The sequence below is a fragment of the Procambarus clarkii genome, chromosome 82 (genome assembly GCF_040958095.1).
Source record: "Procambarus clarkii isolate CNS0578487 chromosome 82, FALCON_Pclarkii_2.0, whole genome shotgun sequence".
Classification (NCBI taxonomy): Eukaryota; Metazoa; Arthropoda; class Malacostraca; order Decapoda; family Cambaridae; genus Procambarus; species Procambarus clarkii.
Window position 1 is genome coordinate 7,132,986 of NC_091231.1, and position 19,347 is coordinate 7,152,332.

Genomic DNA, 19,347 nt, shown 5'->3' on the forward strand with positions numbered 1-19,347 from the left:
GGCGCTCTCGGCTAGTGATCTCAATAGTTTTTTATTTGGTGTTGATATGCCTTATGCAGTTGGCGGCATTTTATAGGTATGTTCTTATAGACAATTCTATTGCGAACACAGTGATACCAAATTTACATACGTACGCCTACAATTAGTGTCACGACAGTCAAAAGAGTATACACTTTTCGGGCTTGCCGCGTAAGGGCTCGAAACGCCGAAAGCATCTAGGGTATGCTTTTTTTTCAATAGCCCTGGCAGCAGTCAAAGTGGCACAGATCCAACTCCAACGCTGAAATAGATCCAACTCCAACACTTCTTCTTGATAGTAGGTGCAGTTTGCATGAAGGGTTTGTCCTCCCGATGACTGCAACTCCAACACTGAATGGATGTTTATTCAATGTCAGTTCGACAATGAATCTTTGTAATTTTAACGTCTCATCAATGGTGAATCGAAATAGAACAACGCTAACAATGAATGAACGTTTTCATGTACAAATCAACATCCAGGGAGCCGGTCGGCCGAGCCGACGGCACGCTGTACTTGTGATCCTGGGTTCGATCCCAGGCGCCGGCGAGAAACAATGGGCAGAGTTTCTTTCACCCTTTGCCCCTGATACCTAGCCTCTAACCTGGGTGTTAGTCAGGGCTGCTTCCTGGGGGTGGAGGCCTGGTCGAGGGTTTGGCCGCGGGGACACTAAAGCCCCGAAATCATCTCAAGATAACATTGAATTCGACGTAATTTCAACATCAGTGGAATGTTGTATAAATTCAAATTAGAACCATTGCCAACATTAAATCGATGTTTAAATTCAACAGTGGATTGACGTCAATGCCAAATCAAAATAGAACCAACACTTTATTCATGTTCAAATTGACATTCTACGCTAATTTTACGTAATTTTAACGTCGAATATATATAATTTGCATTATAATTTAATTACCCATCCTCTAAGAAGCCTGGCAGTGATACCAAACAGTTCCCACAGGCGACAGCACCCGTCATGGCGGCAGGTGTCAGGATGGTCCTGCAGTCTGGACAAGGCCTCCCTCTGGACCTTGTCTGTCCTTATGTACCAGTGTGAGTATGCCTGCTATGTTATACTTCCTCAGTGTAATTAACTAAGCGTAATTACCTAAGTGTAGTTACAGGATGAGAGCCAAGCTAGTGGTGTCCAGTCTTCCCAGCACTCTTTGTGCTGGGAAGACTGGAAATACACGACGGGTTTGCTTAACGGGTTCCGTAGCCGCGTCGTAAATAGCCGCGCGATGTAAAAAAAAATCGTACGAAATCCAATTCTTATTCGATCGACTTGGGGTTAGTATGAAAATGTTTGCCATTAAATTTCCGTTTTCTCTAATAGGCACATGGCCTATTTGGGAGAACGGCATTGTATTGTAACTTAGTGGAGAGACTATTGAATTGTTGACAACAAGGGTAATCGCCCACTTCACACTCTCCTGGTGTGGGCCGCGATCATGATTCTACATTTATATGCATATGTCTGGGTAGGGAATTTTATTGTGAGTTCAGTGATATAAAATTTAAAGCTGTAGGACTAATGTGGAACTGACAACAAACAAAAAGAGTATGAACATTTTGTTGCTGTTTGGGCGTCACGGCGAGAGATCTACGTTTTTATTTATTTCGTGGTGGGATAGCTAATGCTTTGGTGACACTTTTATACATATGATCTTGTAGAGAATTTTATTGCCAACACATTGATACTAAAATGAAATACGTAGCTCGATAATTGGTGTCAGGAGAGTGAAAAGATTACACACTTTTTGGTGTTTATGCTCAATGAGCCCAAAACGCCGCGCGCACAGTGCACTATTTTTTTTTTCATGAGTGCCGGGCGCATTAAAGTGTTATTAAAAGAAAGGTGCCTGTGTAGGTATGTGTGGGTGCATGCGTATTTGTTCATAAGTTTGATTGTCTTTCGTTTAGAAATTAGCGGCTTTATCATGAAATCCATGATGTCAGTTGCACCATAAAACATTTATTCATTGCACCACCACAGCAGCTGTTTACTGATGGCGCATTATACCGACAGCTGTACCGTGGAAGCCAGCAGAGGATGGAGTGCGAGTGATCACTGGTGTGTGGCTGGTGGCAGCGCTGATTGTTGGCACAGTGTACCGCTCCAACTTACAGGCCATGCTCACTATTCCCAAGCTGGCCCTCCCCTTCACCAACTTGGAGGAGCTGGTCCACTCCAACATCCCTACTGCAGTCAGCGACTCTAGCATGCTGCACTTTGCACTTTTGGTGAGTGTCATGGCATCCACTTAAAATCATTGGCTTTTGACCCTAAAAAATCTGCTATTCAGAAAAAACAGAAAATCGTACATACAGTATTATCAGACATTTCAATTTTGTCACAGTATTATCCGATGTTTCAAGTTTGTCTGAGGATGTTGTAGGTTGTGGCTATTGCATTTTTACATTTTGCCCCGAAGTGAGAGTTTATAAAGTAGCGTCATTAATCCTGTGAGTGGACATGCTGTCATAGCAGTATGTTCACTCAGTATGCAGACACAGAAGAAAATAATATAGTTAGATCAACATTCACCTCGCCCCTACTCTTCGGCACTCCCTAGGATTTAAGGACGTTAGGTGGATCATAGGGCGAGGTGAACCCACACATAAAAATTTGTTTCTACATATAAGCTTAGTATACATGTTTCTGTAATGCATTGTGTATTCCTGAAGATGTCACATTCCTGATGAAACGTCGAACAATAAAATGGAAAGATTAAGTGATTTAGTGTTCCTTCACCCCCCTCCCTAGATGGTAGAAGGTATTTATGTAGACTGGAAAATATCAATAAGAAAATTAACATTGGTCAAAATGCAATTGTTTAATTGAATTATACAAGTACAGTATATAAATATACATCAATAACTATAACTTCAGGATTTGAACCCAGGACACCATGGGTCAACAGCACTGGTACTCTGACCACTGCACCACAAGTGTCATCACGACGACACTTAGTCATGAGTTTGAGGCTCCGATGGTGCAAGCAAATGAAATGTCATTTCCACAGTTATTGTAGTTTGCAGTTTATATGACTGGCACGTGGACCACCTAATACTTCTAAACTCAAGTGCCACCCCAGGAGAGTTTGAGTCCCAGTTGAATGCTAGTGGTGTGTCTCTAGGATCCTATCTTAAGTGAGTGTCCGTAGTCAGGTCAATCAGATCTACATCATCTGAGGGTCGATGTTGGCTGTAAAATCAGAAATGCTATGACTTAAAGACCGTTAAGAGCTCGGTCTTGTCAAGAATTTCCAAATTTTTGTCAAATACTTGTCAAGAATTTGCCACATGTTACCTGTGGTATTCTTTGTGAAGTAACTCCATCAAAGATTCTGCTGGAAAACGCAAGTTTAACAAATACTGTTAATTACTCAATGTGCTCTAACGTATTCAAATATTTACTGAACTGTTACGAAGCCAAATAAAAATCAGTTAAATCTTATGCAGAATGCGGAGAGGAACAGCAGCCTGGGTCGCCTGAGTAAACAGATGGTTGTGTACCCACTGACCAGACAGTGGCAGGCCATCGTTCACACAGAGCAGGGCCTGATCGCCGGCGCCGGCTCCAGGATTGGCCTAAATTCACTCATGACTCTGAGTTTCTCAAAGGTGAGTAGAGTGAATGTGCAAACAAATAATGCTTACATTATTCATACAGTACATCAGTTCAAGTAATATCCCAAGTCACTGAAGGTTTGATGAATAACTAACACATTTTCCCGTTAGAAAATTACATTATTAAAGGAGTTACATATTTTTTCCATTATCCTGACGATATTCTCGTCTTAATTTATGTACAAGAGTGCAGTATCACGTTATAATCTGTTGTCAATACACAGCAAGTAATAGCCAATGGACATACAGTACAGGCAACTTTGAGAGCACAATCAAGGATATTAAAAAAAAAATTCAATTTCACCGAGACTGACAAAATCAAAATGATGAGGCCTCCTATCGGTTCAAGTTTCAGCATCGAAATTTAAATAGTTTTTCTACAAAATAAAAAATGAAAATGTACAGTACATAATGTAAATTTTAACCCATTTTGTATATTGTGCACTGAGCTATCATAATAGCCTCTAATCTTTATTCTGCATACAAAATGTATTCAATGTGTGTCTAGTTGCTGTAAAAACAATTTTTTCATGCAACTCATGCCCAATTTTCTGCGAAATTTACATACAGGGTATTTGTAAATTTAGAACTCGCAAATTTACATTGAAAAATCTTATGGCCAATAATCTATTCAACTCATACATCTACAGCTCTGAGTAATAAATAAAATAAGATGACATTTAAAACGGTTCAGGAGTCCTTAGCTACACTGTGATCCCTCTTGGGGGAGGGCCTGCAGATGATCAATCTGAAGGCCCCAGATAAAGCTTACTTGGTTGGTAGAGTTGTACAGAATTAGCATGCAGGTAAGGTTGTACTCCTACCCGCAAAGGAATCTCCCATAAAAATACTAATGATTAATTAGAATGCAGACAAAATTTATAGATTCAAATAATAAAGTATACAATTTACTGTAGTGTACAGGCAGACCTGGGTGCATCTTAGCACCTAGGCCTGTCTTCATTGTGATTAGTGGTCATTTCTTATGTCAGTATTATAACGGTAAATACAGACACAGGGACCAGGCCATGAGTTAGCCTAAAGGAACACAAAATATACATATTCTTAAAATCCTACCTAACTTCTGATGTGGCAAAAGGGAAGGGAGTGGTGCCCTAAGAAAAAAATGGGTTTAACTGATTTTTTTAAATTATTTTCTCTATCTAGACACAAGTTCATCTACTGGTAGTAGTAGTGTGAGTGTGTAAGGTAGACATGAACATTATATGCAACAAGCACACCACAAATGTAAATTGGGTATCTTGAAAATCACTGGTTCCAGTACCTGAACCTTTTTTATGACACTAACCTATTCCCCACAGATAGGTGTGGTATCCTTAATAACCTAATTAAACTAATACTTGGCGGGCACACAACTCGTGTCTCATACCGTTTATATATGAATACATTTATTGTGCACCAAGACTTAAGGTGTACTATCACATTATATATTAATGGTGAGTTATCTTACATTCTGGTGAGAACAATCTCTTTGATACTTCTCTCACATCAAAATAAGTAAAGAAGACATTGAGCTTTTCTTAGATTTCTTGTTTTCGATTATAGTCACCTGATAATTTGTATACAAGAAATTTTCTATTCAGTTGCCCATTCATGTTTTTTTTTGTTACAGACCGGACGATGTTCGATGTACCTGATGTCACACGGGTTCCTGGGCCCCACCCCTCTCAGCTTGGCCTTTCCCAGGGGCTCTGCACTCAGGCCCAGAGTAGATGAAGTGTGAGTTAATCACCATCTATTTATTGTAATTAATGGGGATATTACACGTCACATTTCCCCTGTCCTGGAGGTGGCAGTAGAACCCACGCATTATATTCTCCCTCAAGTTGTTTTGAATTGTCGGTGTCCTAACATGCGTCGGTTCTATGGGTAGCACCAAAAGAATCTTATTTGCGCATGTCTAAATAATGTCCTTTGATTTTCATTTTAATAATAACCTCTTAAAGATCCAGTAGATAAGTAATGCAGATAGTTTTCACCGACTCCCCATTCTATTCTTCCAGTATCCGCAGGCTGAGGGAGTCTGGCCTGCTGGACCTCCTCACCACCAACAACAACAAGGCCAACGCCACGGAGTGCCTCAAGTTAAGAGCCTTCACGGTCACCTCTGCCGACCTGCGGCCTCTCAGCATCGGCGACTTCTACGGGGTATTCTCTGTCTATGTTGCAGGTTAGCTCTACAGTGTTCTCTGTGCTGGTGGTTCCCTCCATTGGAGACTTCTACAGGGTATTCCCTGTATGTTGCAGGTTAGCTCTACCGTGTTCTCTGTGCTGGTGGTTCCCTCCATGCTATGATTAGGTCTTCAGGGTGTTCTCTATGCTATAGGAAGACCTTTAAAGAACACACCAAAGTAGTTGTCACAACTGCAAGATAAATTACAGGTCAAGAACCTTTCAAACTAATGCAAAGTTTCAAAATAAATGCAATACTAATGATGATCCTCTTCAAGACACTAGTGCTCTCTAGCATGGAATATTGTTGCATAATAACAGCCCCATTCAAAGCTGGAAACATTGCTGACATGGACAATGTGCAAAGATCTTTTACTGCTAGAATCCACTCAACAAAATATCTAAATTATTAGGACCGATTAAAACCTTTATATCTTTTTACCTAGAGAGCAGGTGAGTGAGATACATAATCTATACTTGGAAAATATTATGAGGGACTAGATCCAAATCTGCACATGGAAATAACATCACACAAGACCAGGAGGCATGGCAGGATGTGCAGAATAACTCCATTGAAAAGAAGAGGGGGCAATAGGCACGCTGAGAGAGAACTCTACTCAATTCAAGGGCATAAGACTTTTCAACATGCTCCTGCTACACACAAAGTGCATAACTGGCCGACCTTTCATGGTGTTCAAAAGAGAAATCGACAACCACCACCAGCTAGGAGGCTTAGTCTGAGACTGGGCCGTGGGGACACTGATCCTCGGAACCAAACACAAGGTTAGGTTTACAGGGTATTCTCCTTATGCTGTAGGTTAGGTGTACAGGATATTGTCCTTTTGCTGTAGGTTAGGTCTACAGGGTATTCTCCTTATGCTGTAGGGTAGGTGTGCATGGTATTCTCCTTTTCTCCTTATGCTGTAGGGTAGGTCTAAAGGATGTTTTCTCCATGCTGCAGATAAATCCCACAGATTTTTTTTGCATCTCTCTCCCGGCCAGGTCTGGTGGTGGCCATTGTCCTCTTCATGCTGGAGAGGCTTCTCCCTCCCTTGCACACCCAGGCCAGCCCATGACCGTCTGTGGCCTCCAGTGACCCATCACCTTTACTGATCATCTAAGAGTTCTCCCTCAAATGCTTCTCTTTAAGTGCACAAGGAAATCACATCCAAGGAAATCCAAGTGCCTTGTAGCTGTGTTCTGGGACCTCTAAGTGCCCCGTGGCTGTTTTATAACTGCTAAATTCCCAGTGTGGTCGGGTCCCAGCGGGACACTTTGTGGTAGTTGTATTAGATGTAAGCAATAAAGCAGCTAAAATATAATTTGGTGTTAATCATTGTTGAATATTTAACATGTCTGCCTTACGTGATGCGAGTTCTGTTCACATAATGAACAGAGCGAGACACTCACCACCGTACGCTCAACAATATCAGAACTTAAATGCTGTAATAATCGAACACAAGAAATATGTCATCGTAGGACTGTATTTTCTAATGCAGTGACTGGTAAGCCATACATGTTTAAGTACATTTTGCAAATCCAATAGATATCTGTCAGTTAAAAGAACCGTTACACAAGACATTGACTTATGAACGTCTCATCTGTGTTTGGTCCCATAAAGTCATCTTAAGACAGCTGTCTTTATATGTATATAAATAAATTTCTCACGTGGAAAGGAAAATATGCTTTCACCCTCCTAAATTAACATGACTTTGACATTGCCTTGTAGGGTGTGATCGATTAGCTGAAATATTATAGGTTTGACACACCATCACCGCTACATCTGTCTAGTGTGCCTGGGAACGGAGATTTCCTGCTGAGGGATCCTACACGGGGGCATGTGGAATCCTTTCGGTCATGTTGGCAGTGACATAGGCGACAGAGGCCCAAACGGCGAGGCAGCGGTCCAGGGCGTTCGAGTCCTCCACGCTGACAGTGTCGCCATGAGAATGGTGGAACCAGTAGTATCTGGGATCGTCATTGTACAGTGAACCTGGTGGAGAGGAGACACACAGTAAACCTGGTGGAGAGGGGGGGGGGGGGACACACACAGTAAACCTGGTGGAGAGGGGGGGGGGGGGACACACACAGTAAACCTGGTGGAGAGGGGGGGGGGGGACACACACAGTAAACCTGGTGGAGAGGGGGGGGGACACACACAGTAAACCTGGTGGAGAGGGGGGGGGGGACACACACAGTAAACCTGGAGGAGAGGGGGGGGGGGGACACAATGAGCCTGGTGGAGAGGGGGGGGACACAGGTATTGAGTAAGCAATACCGCTGTGTATTCAATTCACATTTATTCACAAATATAAAAATGGCACAGTAAATATACATCCTATATCTAATTTTAACTAAAATCTATCTTGAGCTCTCCAAGACTTTTATAAAGGTGTATATGACTAAAGCAGGAAGAGAGGTGTTAAGACGACAGTACTCAGCAGCAGCAACAGCAGCAACTGAAATCCCTCATCTAGGCTAATTTCTAGTGACAAAACTGAAGTGGATTTGCAATCCACTTCAGTCCGATCGCAATAAAGTGGATTTGCACATTGTGTGTGGTGCTCGACTCCCTTTGGGATGAATCTCATACACACAGGTGTAAGTTGGCAGTTTCTCAACTGTTGCCACTTGCCCTGGTAAACAGCCTTACCCTTTGAAACCTATTGTGAGTAGTTCATCGTAACATCACACAATATCCTAAAAATATACACGTTAATGCAATATTTCTCGCATGTACGGTCAGGAAAATGGAAGATCGGACAGCTAGGAAGGGTTCTGGTACGTCATGTTAGGGTTAGGTCAGCACTGGTTGTGAAATATCCTGGCATATCATATTAAGGTCAGGTCAGTGCTTGTTAAGGAGGGTTCCTGGGAACGGGAGTGAGGGACAACGCTCATCTCACCTGTTGGGACTCCAGCTTTCTGCCACACCTCAATGTCCGGTCCACCGTCCATGGGGCTCATCACCTAAAACACACATAAGAAATTAAAAATTGTTTTAACCTCATTTGATGTTGAAAACCAAATTACTAAATTAACACCGCTGTTCAAAACACATTCAGGTTTTCAACCATCATTTTTTTTAACTTAACATTACATACTAATGTCTCTCCACATTATGTAAAAAAAAAAAAAAAATACCAAAGCACAGAATAAAACAGTACATGGTACTGCGATACCAAAGCCTTTGCTCATTGTCTCCTGATCCTTTCCTTTCCTCACCCCGTACTTTACCCTCCACAAACCCATTCTACTCTACCTTCCATCTTTCCCCCCCCCCCACCTCTGCTGTCCTCCTCTACTCCACACAACCCTGTCTCCCCTCTAACTTCCCCTTGTCTGACAGCTGTACGCTCACCTGTGTAGCGTTGATGGCCTGCAGGAGCTTCATCACCTCCTGGATGATGCAAGGTGGCCTCCTGAGTGCCGTTGAATGCCAGACCCGATGGGGTGAATGTCCCGGCATCCGACTCCAATATTAGCTGGAAATTGGCACTGTCGTTGACGTGCTTGTCGTAGTAGGCCTGGGGAGGTTAATGCAAGCTGATAATAAATGTGGAGCGGCCAAGTGTAAAGTTGTCAAACTGTGCTCCAGGAAACTGAACTCTGTTGTAATTGGTTGTGAGGCGATTACTCTACTGTATTGTGCTGCAAATCAGACATTATATCTTGTTTTATATATTTATCTTCACAATTCTACCGATTTCAGCAAAGCCCATGTAATGCAGACAGACGTCGAGGATACAACCTTGTGATACAATGTGCCATTGATCAAACCGAGGTGTACAATAGCGTGAAGCAACATCTATGTTATTGAGGCATTCCACCCAAGGTCAAGACGTATGAGCCCCACACGTTACCACAGCTCTCAAGACATACAAGGAATAAAACCTAGGCATTGACTGATTTTACCTAGATTTGTGAAATGACCATCAAATACCCAAATGACCAGCAGGGCCCCCACATGACCAGCAGGGACATTTTATATGAAAAATATATCAATAACATTTAAATTTCCAAATATTTAACTGAAAACATCATGGCAGTCTCCGTGGTGTAGTGGTAAGACACTCTCCTGGCGTTCCGCGAGCGCTATGTCATGGGTTCGTATCCTGGCCGGGGAGGATTTACTGGGCGCAATTCCTTAACTGTAGCCTCTGTTTAACGCAACAGTAAAATGTGTACTTGGATGAAAAAAACGATTCTTCGCGGCAGGGGATCGTATTCCAGGGACCTGCCCGAAACGCTACGCGTACTAGTGGCTGTACAAGAATGTAGCAACTCTTGTATATATCTAAAAAATAATACCCAAAAATCTTAGCTTTGTGTCCCAAGTTTGTGTATTGTAGAAAATTTACCACATAAGTTTGTACTGGCTCCAGATGTAATACTTGCTATATTTCATCAAACCTGAAGTTTTGACTATCGTTAACAGTTGACAGCTACTAAACATGCTTAAAAACACCACAAACATTCTATCCTCCATTATAAGACTCTACAACCCTACCACTTACATCCCCCACAATGGGTTTAGCATGATAATAAATTGGCTAACTTTAAACGTATTAAAGTGTTACAAGTGCACCGTACCAGTCCACCGTAGAGGCCCTGCTCCTCCCCGGTCCACAGGATGGTCCTAAGGGTCCGTCGAGGCCTCAGTCTAAGCTGCTTCAACACTACCCCTGCATTCCAGGAGATCATGGCGCCGCCTGCAACACAGCCTTCACAACTCACACTATTGTTATGGACGAAACAACTGTACATTACTTACCTTCGTAACTTCATGAAGTTAAGAAGTACAGTATTGTTATTGTGTCCTGAATTCTGTGACTCAATATGGGTGTTGAATTTATGTTTTAGGTGTCAAAATAGACAATTAGGCTGTCTTCAGCGAGGGGAATATTACCGTGAACAAAACACACCATGTAATTTTGGAATTCTCAATTCTGTATACGCATTTCTGAGTCAGTTACAATGTTACTGCTCTAGCACCTGACTTATGCTACTTTTTATTATAATCAAGACACTGTAAACCATAATATATATGAATGGCACTGATCTTAAAAAGTAAGGTTCATATTTTTATCCAAAGTTGATGCAACCGTTTTTTTTTTCAAAAAGCTTCTTAAGAAATGTTAGTAATTATAAGCACCTCTCATGTGATTTTCATAGTAAAATTTGAAATATGTGATGTGATTCCCTAAGAGTGTTTAGTTATCAATTTCAAGACGAGAGGGAGAGAACGGGAACCAAGAGGATAAGGTCAAGCGGGACGATGGGGTCAAGGAAGAGTAGAGAAAAGGTGGAAGAGACTATAGGAAGGGGACAAGAGGGAAGAGTCTCGGGCACCGCTTCAAAACAGATGTTTGTCTGTCCGAGATTGGAGGGGAGGGGGTGAGGGAGGATGAAAAGACAGACACAGACACACACACAGTCACAGAGAGAGAGAGAGAGAGAATCCTGGTCACCGGTGGGAACCTCTCCTAGTCTTTCAATAAACTTGAAAGTTAATTCGAGCCAACTATATTTATAAGCAAATTATATTTGCATTCTATTACATTAATATTATTTTTGGAGTGCATGTGTGGTGTCAGGTTGTTGTTTCAGATTTAGCTACTCAGAACGAAGTGTCCATGTAGCACGGGCTATGGTGAGCCCGTAATGGTGTCAGTGATGGACCCACCTCCGTCATCCATGGCTCCCTGGCCAACATCCCAGGAGTCCAGGTGTCCGGACACTATGACGGCCTCGTCCGGCCACTGGAGGCCTTGCAGCTCTGTTATCGTGTTCCTAGAGATGAAGTCTGGGTAGCTCTGAGCTCCCATGGACAAAAACACCTCTATCTTCTGACCTGTATAAGACCCAGAACATAAGCCACCCGTTTTATCTTATAAATTTTATATAGAATTTAAAAGTAGTTCATTATAAAAATCCTACGTGAAGACTGCTAATAAAATAGGCATCAGTTTGAACGACAAAAATTATTATCCATGTCAACAATGTCTTCCACCTATAACCTTGGTAGAAACCATACAAATCTGCGTTAGTGATGGTGTGCTGACCTCTGCTTTGCATTCTCTCCATCATGGCTGCGTCTTCAACGGTGATACAAGCCTGTAGGGATGGTGTTGTTAGTCTCTCTATACTGCTGGTGGCCGGTGTGGGGGGAGTTCATGGAGAAGGGAGTCACGGAGCGTATGAGAGAAGCCACCGCACCAACTTCAGCTGCCCTGGAGGCTCCATCGGTCCTGTAGGCTACCGTCACTCCGTAAGATACCCAGTCTGGGTTGAACACCACTATCTTGCCGGCTGCCTGGGGAACAAATACTGTAGTTATTACGACCCAGAACCTCTATGTTGCCACCACCAGTGGTGCCAACTTCAGGTAAAATAACAATAATGGAAGATGATAAATTGAAATAAGAAATTCTCTCAAGATGCAAAAGAGTGAATTGGTTTTGTCAGATTTTTCCATACGAATATATTGCATATTTCTTAGGACTTCGGAGGAGGCATGTTCATGGTTGGTAGGCATACTCATATGTATACATATACCCAATAGCCGGAAGCCGCTTAATTAAACCTTTTAAGGTCCATTTTTTTTTATAACGCCCTGCATGACACTACACCCTGACACGTCTCGCAGAAACACTCACCTGGTCGGCATGTTTCTGCAGGTCGTCGAAGTCCTTGACGACGAGGACCTCGGCCCTGATGCCTTCTGGAGGTGTAGCCACAGAGCTCCCCAACCCCAATATGCTCAGCTCCTGGAGGCGCGGCAGGGTCATCCACGCGGATTCCGTGTTTCCTGTACCAGAACAAGAGTCTGAGCGCATGATACAAGATACTCTTCATCTTTTATCATGATAGCAAGATACTCTAACTATTGGCGTTGGGATGTGTCATTTGCTCACTGCTAGCTTCCACGCACCAGTGATCATCTGGTTTATACGCCGCGCTCACTTTTAAATAAACAACAAACACCTTGCTTCAGTTATTGTCAATTAAGTCATTATTTGTGCTCCGGGTATTAGCCATTCCTTTGGGTGACCTCACCTGACCCAGTCATCACCCTCGTGACCTCAACCTCACCCAGTCATCACCCTCGTGACCTCAACCTCACCCAGTCATCACCCTCGTGACCTCAACCTCACCCAGTCATCACCCTCGTGACCTCAACCTCACCCAGTCATCACCCTCATGACCTTACCTGACCCAGTGTGGCACAGCGACGTCCTCTGTGTGAGTGTTCTCCAGGCCTGCTGCTTCAGATTGTTCAATAATCCAGTCAATGGCTGCTTCCAGTTGTCCTGAACCGGTCTGTAAAGATTACCATAAGTTCAGTGATTCACAACTCACATCAGTTCCGTTATGCAGGCAGACTTGCATCATGTCAGTAGCAGAAAAGCTAAGTAACTACATGTACAGAAAGCTAAAGAAGAACCATCTGTCAACGTTCTCATGGAGAAGTTATACAATGTTGATGCGTAGTAGCACTAGATAAAAAGACCATCCAAATGCCGCTCAACAAAAACAATAAATTTATTCAAATAAATTGGCTTATTTTTTTTATTTTAATTTTAACATATGATTGTGTTATTAAAATAATAGTACCGTACAGTAACTTTCGGGCCACCTTTCGGGTAAGCAGTCTGGTATATTGTTGGATAAAATATTGCTATCGTTGTTTACACATTGGTACAAGTAGTGTTTCAAAATTTAAACACAATGCTTAAAGCATTGAAGACACTTATGTCAGACAGTACTGGAGTATGCAGCGCTAGTATGGAATTGGAGTAGGAGAACAGATTAAGAACGGCGTAGAGAAGGACCATATGAGACGTGATTCTCAAGTGTAATATTTTAAGAGTTATAGACAAGGTGGACAAAACTTTATATGTAAAGAATAATTAAAACTAAGAATCATGCAATGTGGAAACTGGAATAAGACTCTTGTTTTATAATGCTAATACATCCATTCATTAAAAATAAAAATAAGGAAAATTTTGCTTAAAACTTTCGTATGGTAACATCAGACTTATTTAAGTCATTTACAATAATGAGTAGTTATAGATACAATTCCTATGTTTTCTATAAATTATCATAGAAAATGAAAAATTATAGGCATAACTAGCTTAAACTGTACACAACCATAGGGTCCCAATTTAATTCACTGTGTCGAGGGACAGGAAGTCAGAGTGTATTCATACACGTTAGGCTTTTTCGAGCCCCCCCCCCCCTCCCAGGTCGAATTATTGACCCCGGCCAGGATACAAACCCACAAGCTGACCGGCTTCAGCAGTTCCCGTGGTGTAGTGGTCAAGACACTCACCTGGCGTTTCGCGAGCACTGTCCTGGGATCATATCCTGGCCGGGAAGGATTTACTGGGTGTCAATCCTTAACTGTAGCCTCTATTTACCCAACAGTTAAATGGGGTACCTGGTTGTTAAACGTACCTGATTGTTAAACGTTAAATGTTAAACGGTTAAAAATCAGTCTCCGTGGTGTAGTGGTAAGACACTCGCCTGGCGTTCCGCGAACGCTATGTCATGGGTTCGTATCCTGGCCGGGGAGGATTTACTGGGCGCAATTCCTTAACTGTAGCCTCTGTTTAACGCAACAGTAAAATGTGTACTTGGATGAAAAAACGATTCTTCGCGGCAGGGGATCGTATTCCAGGGACCATAGGATTAAGGACTTGCCCGAAACGCTACGCGTACTAGTGGCTGTACAAGAATGTAAGAACTCTTGTATATACAAATAAAAAATATAACTTACTTGCTGCTAGGTGAACAGAGGCGTTAGGTGAAAGGACATGTGCCCAAAAGTTTGATTCACATTGTAGTGAGGTATTGATATTGGCACTAACACTTTATCAACCATTGAGCAAGTCACTAATTACGAGCTCACTATAGCCCGTGCTACATGGAAATTTTGTTATTAGTACCTGAAAATTAAACAAGTAGTAGTCACTCGGCAATATTCTCGTGTGAAGGTGTTGTCAATAGCTTGGATTGTTATTCTTTTGGTTCTTCACCTGACCATGTTACTAGCTAGGTATAATCTGAACAGGTTTTAGAATGCCCTTTGATTGAATCCTTGTCCTTTACCTGTGCAGTTTACCTGTATCTCAGTCTTACAGAGTCACAAGGTGATTGTTTTATAGTCAACTCTACAGGTGGGGGTATGTGCACGTCTGTTTAAGTCACTTCTACAGGAGTCTAACTGACCATCCGAGGACCGTAGGTATCGACCAACTCGGCCAAAGTGGCGTAGGCCCGACCCTTGTAGTCTCCATTGACTACATAGTCGATGATTTTGTTGACGTCCTCCTTGTAGCCCTGGATCTCCGCCACCAGCGCCGGCGGCAGGTTGCATGCTGCGGGCGATGCCGTCGTCTCCTCCCGCAGCACGGAGTCCGTCGCCGGCGTGTGTTCAGACACAATCACTGACCCTTTGGTGTTGTTATTGCCCTGAACACGAACAGTGAACAAAGCTTGGGTGTTGAGGACGCAGATCAACGCCGCCAGCAAGGATGGGTACAGCATTACCCGCGCCATGTCTATGGTGGTCACTGAGAGCGTACACAACGGACACTATTGTTCCATACCTCCACACTATTGTTGGCCCAAGATAAGGTAACCTTCAGCTTACCAAGGGCATCATTCTTACCTAATCTTTTATCAACACATTATCATTATCACCACCAACCTTTTGACCTTCACTATCATATCTTGCCGATTTCACTTCAGTGTGTACTTCTTATTTGTCTTCGTCGACTTCTGCTAGTCTGAAGCAGCAGCGAGACATACGTCCGTAGTCTGACTAATAAAAATACGCAGATTATGTCAATTTTAAACTAAGGTCCCTAATGAAAATTAATTAAAGTTCACCCGCTGTTCGCACAGCTTGATGTTATAATCTCTTGATGAGGAAACTTGTTTCTATTTCTTGTCTAGCCTGTCTTCCGAGCTGTCACTCGCCTGTTTTCCCAGCTATCACCCACCGGTCTCCCCAGCTTCCCCAGCTGTCACCCACCTTTCTCCCCAGCAGTCATCATCATATAAGCAGTAATTATTCATATGAACAAAAGTTTATTGGGCACTTCATACTCATTCTGTGCCTGGAAGTTGGTGTATCGAGGCAGCAGGCGTTCCTTTAAGCATATTTGGTCGAAAATGTCCGCATTGCTTGCGCTGTTAATTTTGCTGTTCAGGCATTCGATACATCTGACAAATCTTTGCATCAGCGTTGATTTGGGTGATTAGGGTACCGAAATTGAGGTCAGTCTGGGTTTTAGAATATAAACCACAACAATCCCACTGAAAGGTGGATTGAATGGACAATCAAATCCACATTTCAGACTTCATGGGAGTATTTGATTTTCTCAATACGAGCCAATCCTAATTAAATGCGGTCATATAGATCGAACCTCAACCACCCTATGACACTCTGAATGATGGAATTCATTATTTGCCACGTTAAAATGGCAATGTTTGATCCGCTGTGTCAAATGCCTTCCATAAGAGTAAACATCATGAGAGAAGTCGATTGTTTATTGTGGCCATGGATGGATCAAGCCCTGGCATCACCCCCAAGGTAATGAGGCAGGGTCCTCTGGGTATTTCAACACAGCCTCACACACCGCGAGGCTTGGCAGCTACGGCACTCTACATGCAACACGAGGAATACCGGAATGTTATGATCCAGAATTTAACAAAAACACGGTCGTCCTGAATACCGTATTATTTGCGCAGGTGTGTGTTTTTTAAGGAACTGAGCACGTGAGATTAAGTCACTGTTCCACACGTATATCGGGTCACACACAGAAATCACAATAGCATGATGTATCAAATGAACAAAGCAAGTTCTCAAAATATAAGCCATCACCCATTGTCAGGACAACTGCACTTCCAGCTGCACCCGTGGGGTGGTGTAGGGAACCATCAGTGTATATGATTTGAGAGAGAATGCTCTGTGGACAGAGCATCAGTATGACTTAAGGCGTTGAGCTTTGCCTCAAGACGAAGTTTGGGCTGATCTCTAATTTGCTTCTTGGGCGGAAAGAGGGATTAAAATCTGGAAGGATGTAATCTCCCACGGTGCAGGAAAATGCCGTTGTTGTCTCTCTTTGGTACAAATTATAAATCTGATAGATTCTGAGTTCAATTCCAGTTTTAGTTATCCATTTGGAAGAATGTTGACCTTAAATAAAGAAATTCTGGAGGGCTTCTGTGCAAGAGTTAGGATGAGTTAGCCTAAACATTTTTATACCAATTTGACAATTTTAGTAACACGATTAACTACGCTCGGAAATATTAAGTTACTTTCTCATGTTAAGTATCTTTGTAGTACAAGGGCACCCAAAGGTTACCCTCAAGGCTTCGTTCTGCAATTTTTCAAGCCCTCCAAGCTTTCTTTCAGGCACCAAAGCAAGCAGAGGTGCAGCATAATCCACTAAAGATCTGATGTATACAAGGTCATTTTGTATAGGATGTAATCTCCCACGGTGACAATTCAATCCACGATTTTGACAATTCTGACATTGACACCATAGCCTGAGTGATAACCTGCAACAGCCTTGAGAGCTCAGAGCCTCTCTTTCTACTGACGACAGAGTCTGAATACCTGTGGCCACGATTAACTTTGCTCAGCCTCTGTCACTATGCAGGTAAAAGTGGCTTCATCTGTTATGTAAGAGACGCTTATAGGAAGCGTGTATCCATTACAGGTGTGTGACCGTGTACTCACACACATCCATACCAGTTTCCACTAATATATAAGCCTGTTTATTCATTATTGTAATGTGGGAGGAGTGACGTCACTCCACCTGCTCATAAACAATGCAGGTGTTCGCTACATACGTTAACCACTTGGGTGTGACAGGACTATCGCATCTGTAGTACACGTGAGGATAAGGTAAGCATCCGTGACACTCTGACTGTGTTGTCTGGAACTAAAATCAACAGGTCCTGGACGCTCGCGGAGTACAACTGCCAATTCATTATTCATTGTATTGCAAATGATGGCAAGGAGAGAGTGGCGGGAACCGAGACCTCAAATAGAGACCTAGTCGTGTGGTGTGGACTGTAGAGCCCCCTCTAGTGTAGAATAGGCACACAGGAAGCCTACTTGCCTACCGGGGGAGTGAGGTTTAGCTCTTTATGCCCCGACGAAAGAATAGTCATCAGAAAGAAATGCCGATCTCTGAAAAAATGGCCATCGACAAGAAGTATATAGCCGCCCCTAGGAACAATATAGCCGCCCCTAGGAACAATATAGCCGCCCCTAGGAACAATATAGCCGCCCCTAGGAACAATATAGCCGCCCCTAGGAACAATATAGCCGCCCCTAGGAACAATAGCTGCCCACAAATAGAATAGAAGCCCTCAAAAAGAATAGAAGCCCTCAAAAAGAATAGAAGCCCTCAAAAAGAATAGAAGCCTTGAAATAGAAAAGAAGCCCTCTGAAACAAGTGGCCTGTTAGTTATAACCTGCAATTAGGTTGTGAACATGTTACTTTGCAAATTTCAAATAGGAGATGCAATTCTAGCAGTCAGTATTAAAAGACGACGATCCGTCATGGCAATCTTGTCACCGTACCTTTGAGAGAAGACTTTTCAACCTCTGACACATCCTTCAGTAACTTACTTCAATATGGTTGAGTCAATGTCTCTAAACTCTGACGTGGAATGACTTCAGACTGATTATCATATATTTGAACCCAAACGGTCATTTCCAATTCTGAGTAGGCTTCCTAACTGACGCACGGCCGGGAAGTGCTTTACAAATACCGGGTACTCTAGCTTACAGTTCATCTATTATTCAACAGCTAAAATTCTGATGCGGCTGTGATTTAATCCACTGTGTGAAATTCTTGTATGTATGGAAATGGCCGTATTGCGTCAAGGGCCTGATGTGCGACGTACTGCCAAGAGCACTGAGTCAGTCACCATGATATATGTGCGCTTCAGCCTACAGTTTAGACCTATTGTCTTATGTATGACCCTCTGTCCTGCGTGAGAGTGAATACCAGCATTATCCTCACTTTAATAAGACTATCAAAATCCTCAGATTAGGCAAAATTGTAATTAATTTTGTCAATAAAGATGTTAATAATAATAAGTCAGTCCTTTCCTACCAGTTCTTACCTCTCGAGTGTCTACGGGGAGTGAGGTCTGACTATGATGCACATACTAGGAATCTGGAGTTAAGGTTGTGGATGAAAGTGACTTAGACAACTTTCAATGCGTTCCACTTGTTGGCCACTGTTACGAACCTGGTGTGTACCCGATTCCTATTATAATGTATAATTATACATTCGTCACAATTTATTTTACTATGCGAGGCATTTTACGTGATCCCCTGCTTGTGGATTGCTACAGTTCTAGACGCTAATTATAACCTGTTGGTCGGCTGCTGTGACCACAGAGTAACACAGTTTCTCTCTCTCCACACCACACCTCGGACCTTGCACCATCCAAGTTAATATTGGTGGTGA

At 42.7% G+C, this 19,347-nt stretch overlaps 2 protein-coding genes across 3 annotated transcripts in view; one reads left to right on the forward strand and one right to left on the reverse strand.

The window, feature by feature from the left end:
• Positions 1 to 7,164, forward strand: part of LOC123764345 (glutamate receptor ionotropic, kainate 4) — a 13,097-nt gene extending 5,933 nt beyond the window's left edge. Inside the window, exons 6-11 of one of the 2 annotated variants that reach the window (XM_069316044.1) lie at positions 969 to 1,069; positions 2,046 to 2,260; positions 3,482 to 3,643; positions 5,283 to 5,389; positions 5,674 to 5,840; positions 6,845 to 7,164. In XM_069316044.1, coding sequence (XP_069172145.1) covers positions 969 to 1,069; positions 2,046 to 2,260; positions 3,482 to 3,643; positions 5,283 to 5,389; positions 5,674 to 5,840; positions 6,845 to 6,918 — 826 coding nt within the window. In that variant the 3' untranslated portion in view covers positions 6,919 to 7,164. The remainder of the gene's footprint in view (positions 1 to 968; positions 1,070 to 2,045; positions 2,261 to 3,481; positions 3,644 to 5,282; positions 5,390 to 5,673; positions 5,841 to 6,844) is intronic. The other variant, XM_069316045.1, reaches the window with a different exon arrangement.
• On the reverse strand, positions 2,839 to 18,154 carry LOC123764344 (carboxypeptidase Q). Its single transcript, XM_069316043.1, is given in 11 exon segments — positions 2,839 to 7,835; positions 8,749 to 8,812; positions 9,204 to 9,254; positions 9,256 to 9,369; positions 10,436 to 10,554; positions 11,529 to 11,696; positions 11,908 to 11,959; positions 11,961 to 12,158; positions 12,502 to 12,652; positions 13,056 to 13,165; positions 15,077 to 18,154. Coding segments are annotated over 11 exon segments (1,524 nt in total). The 5' UTR covers positions 15,407 to 18,154; the 3' UTR covers positions 2,839 to 7,668.
• Positions 18,155 to 19,347: the final 1,193 nt, after the last annotated feature.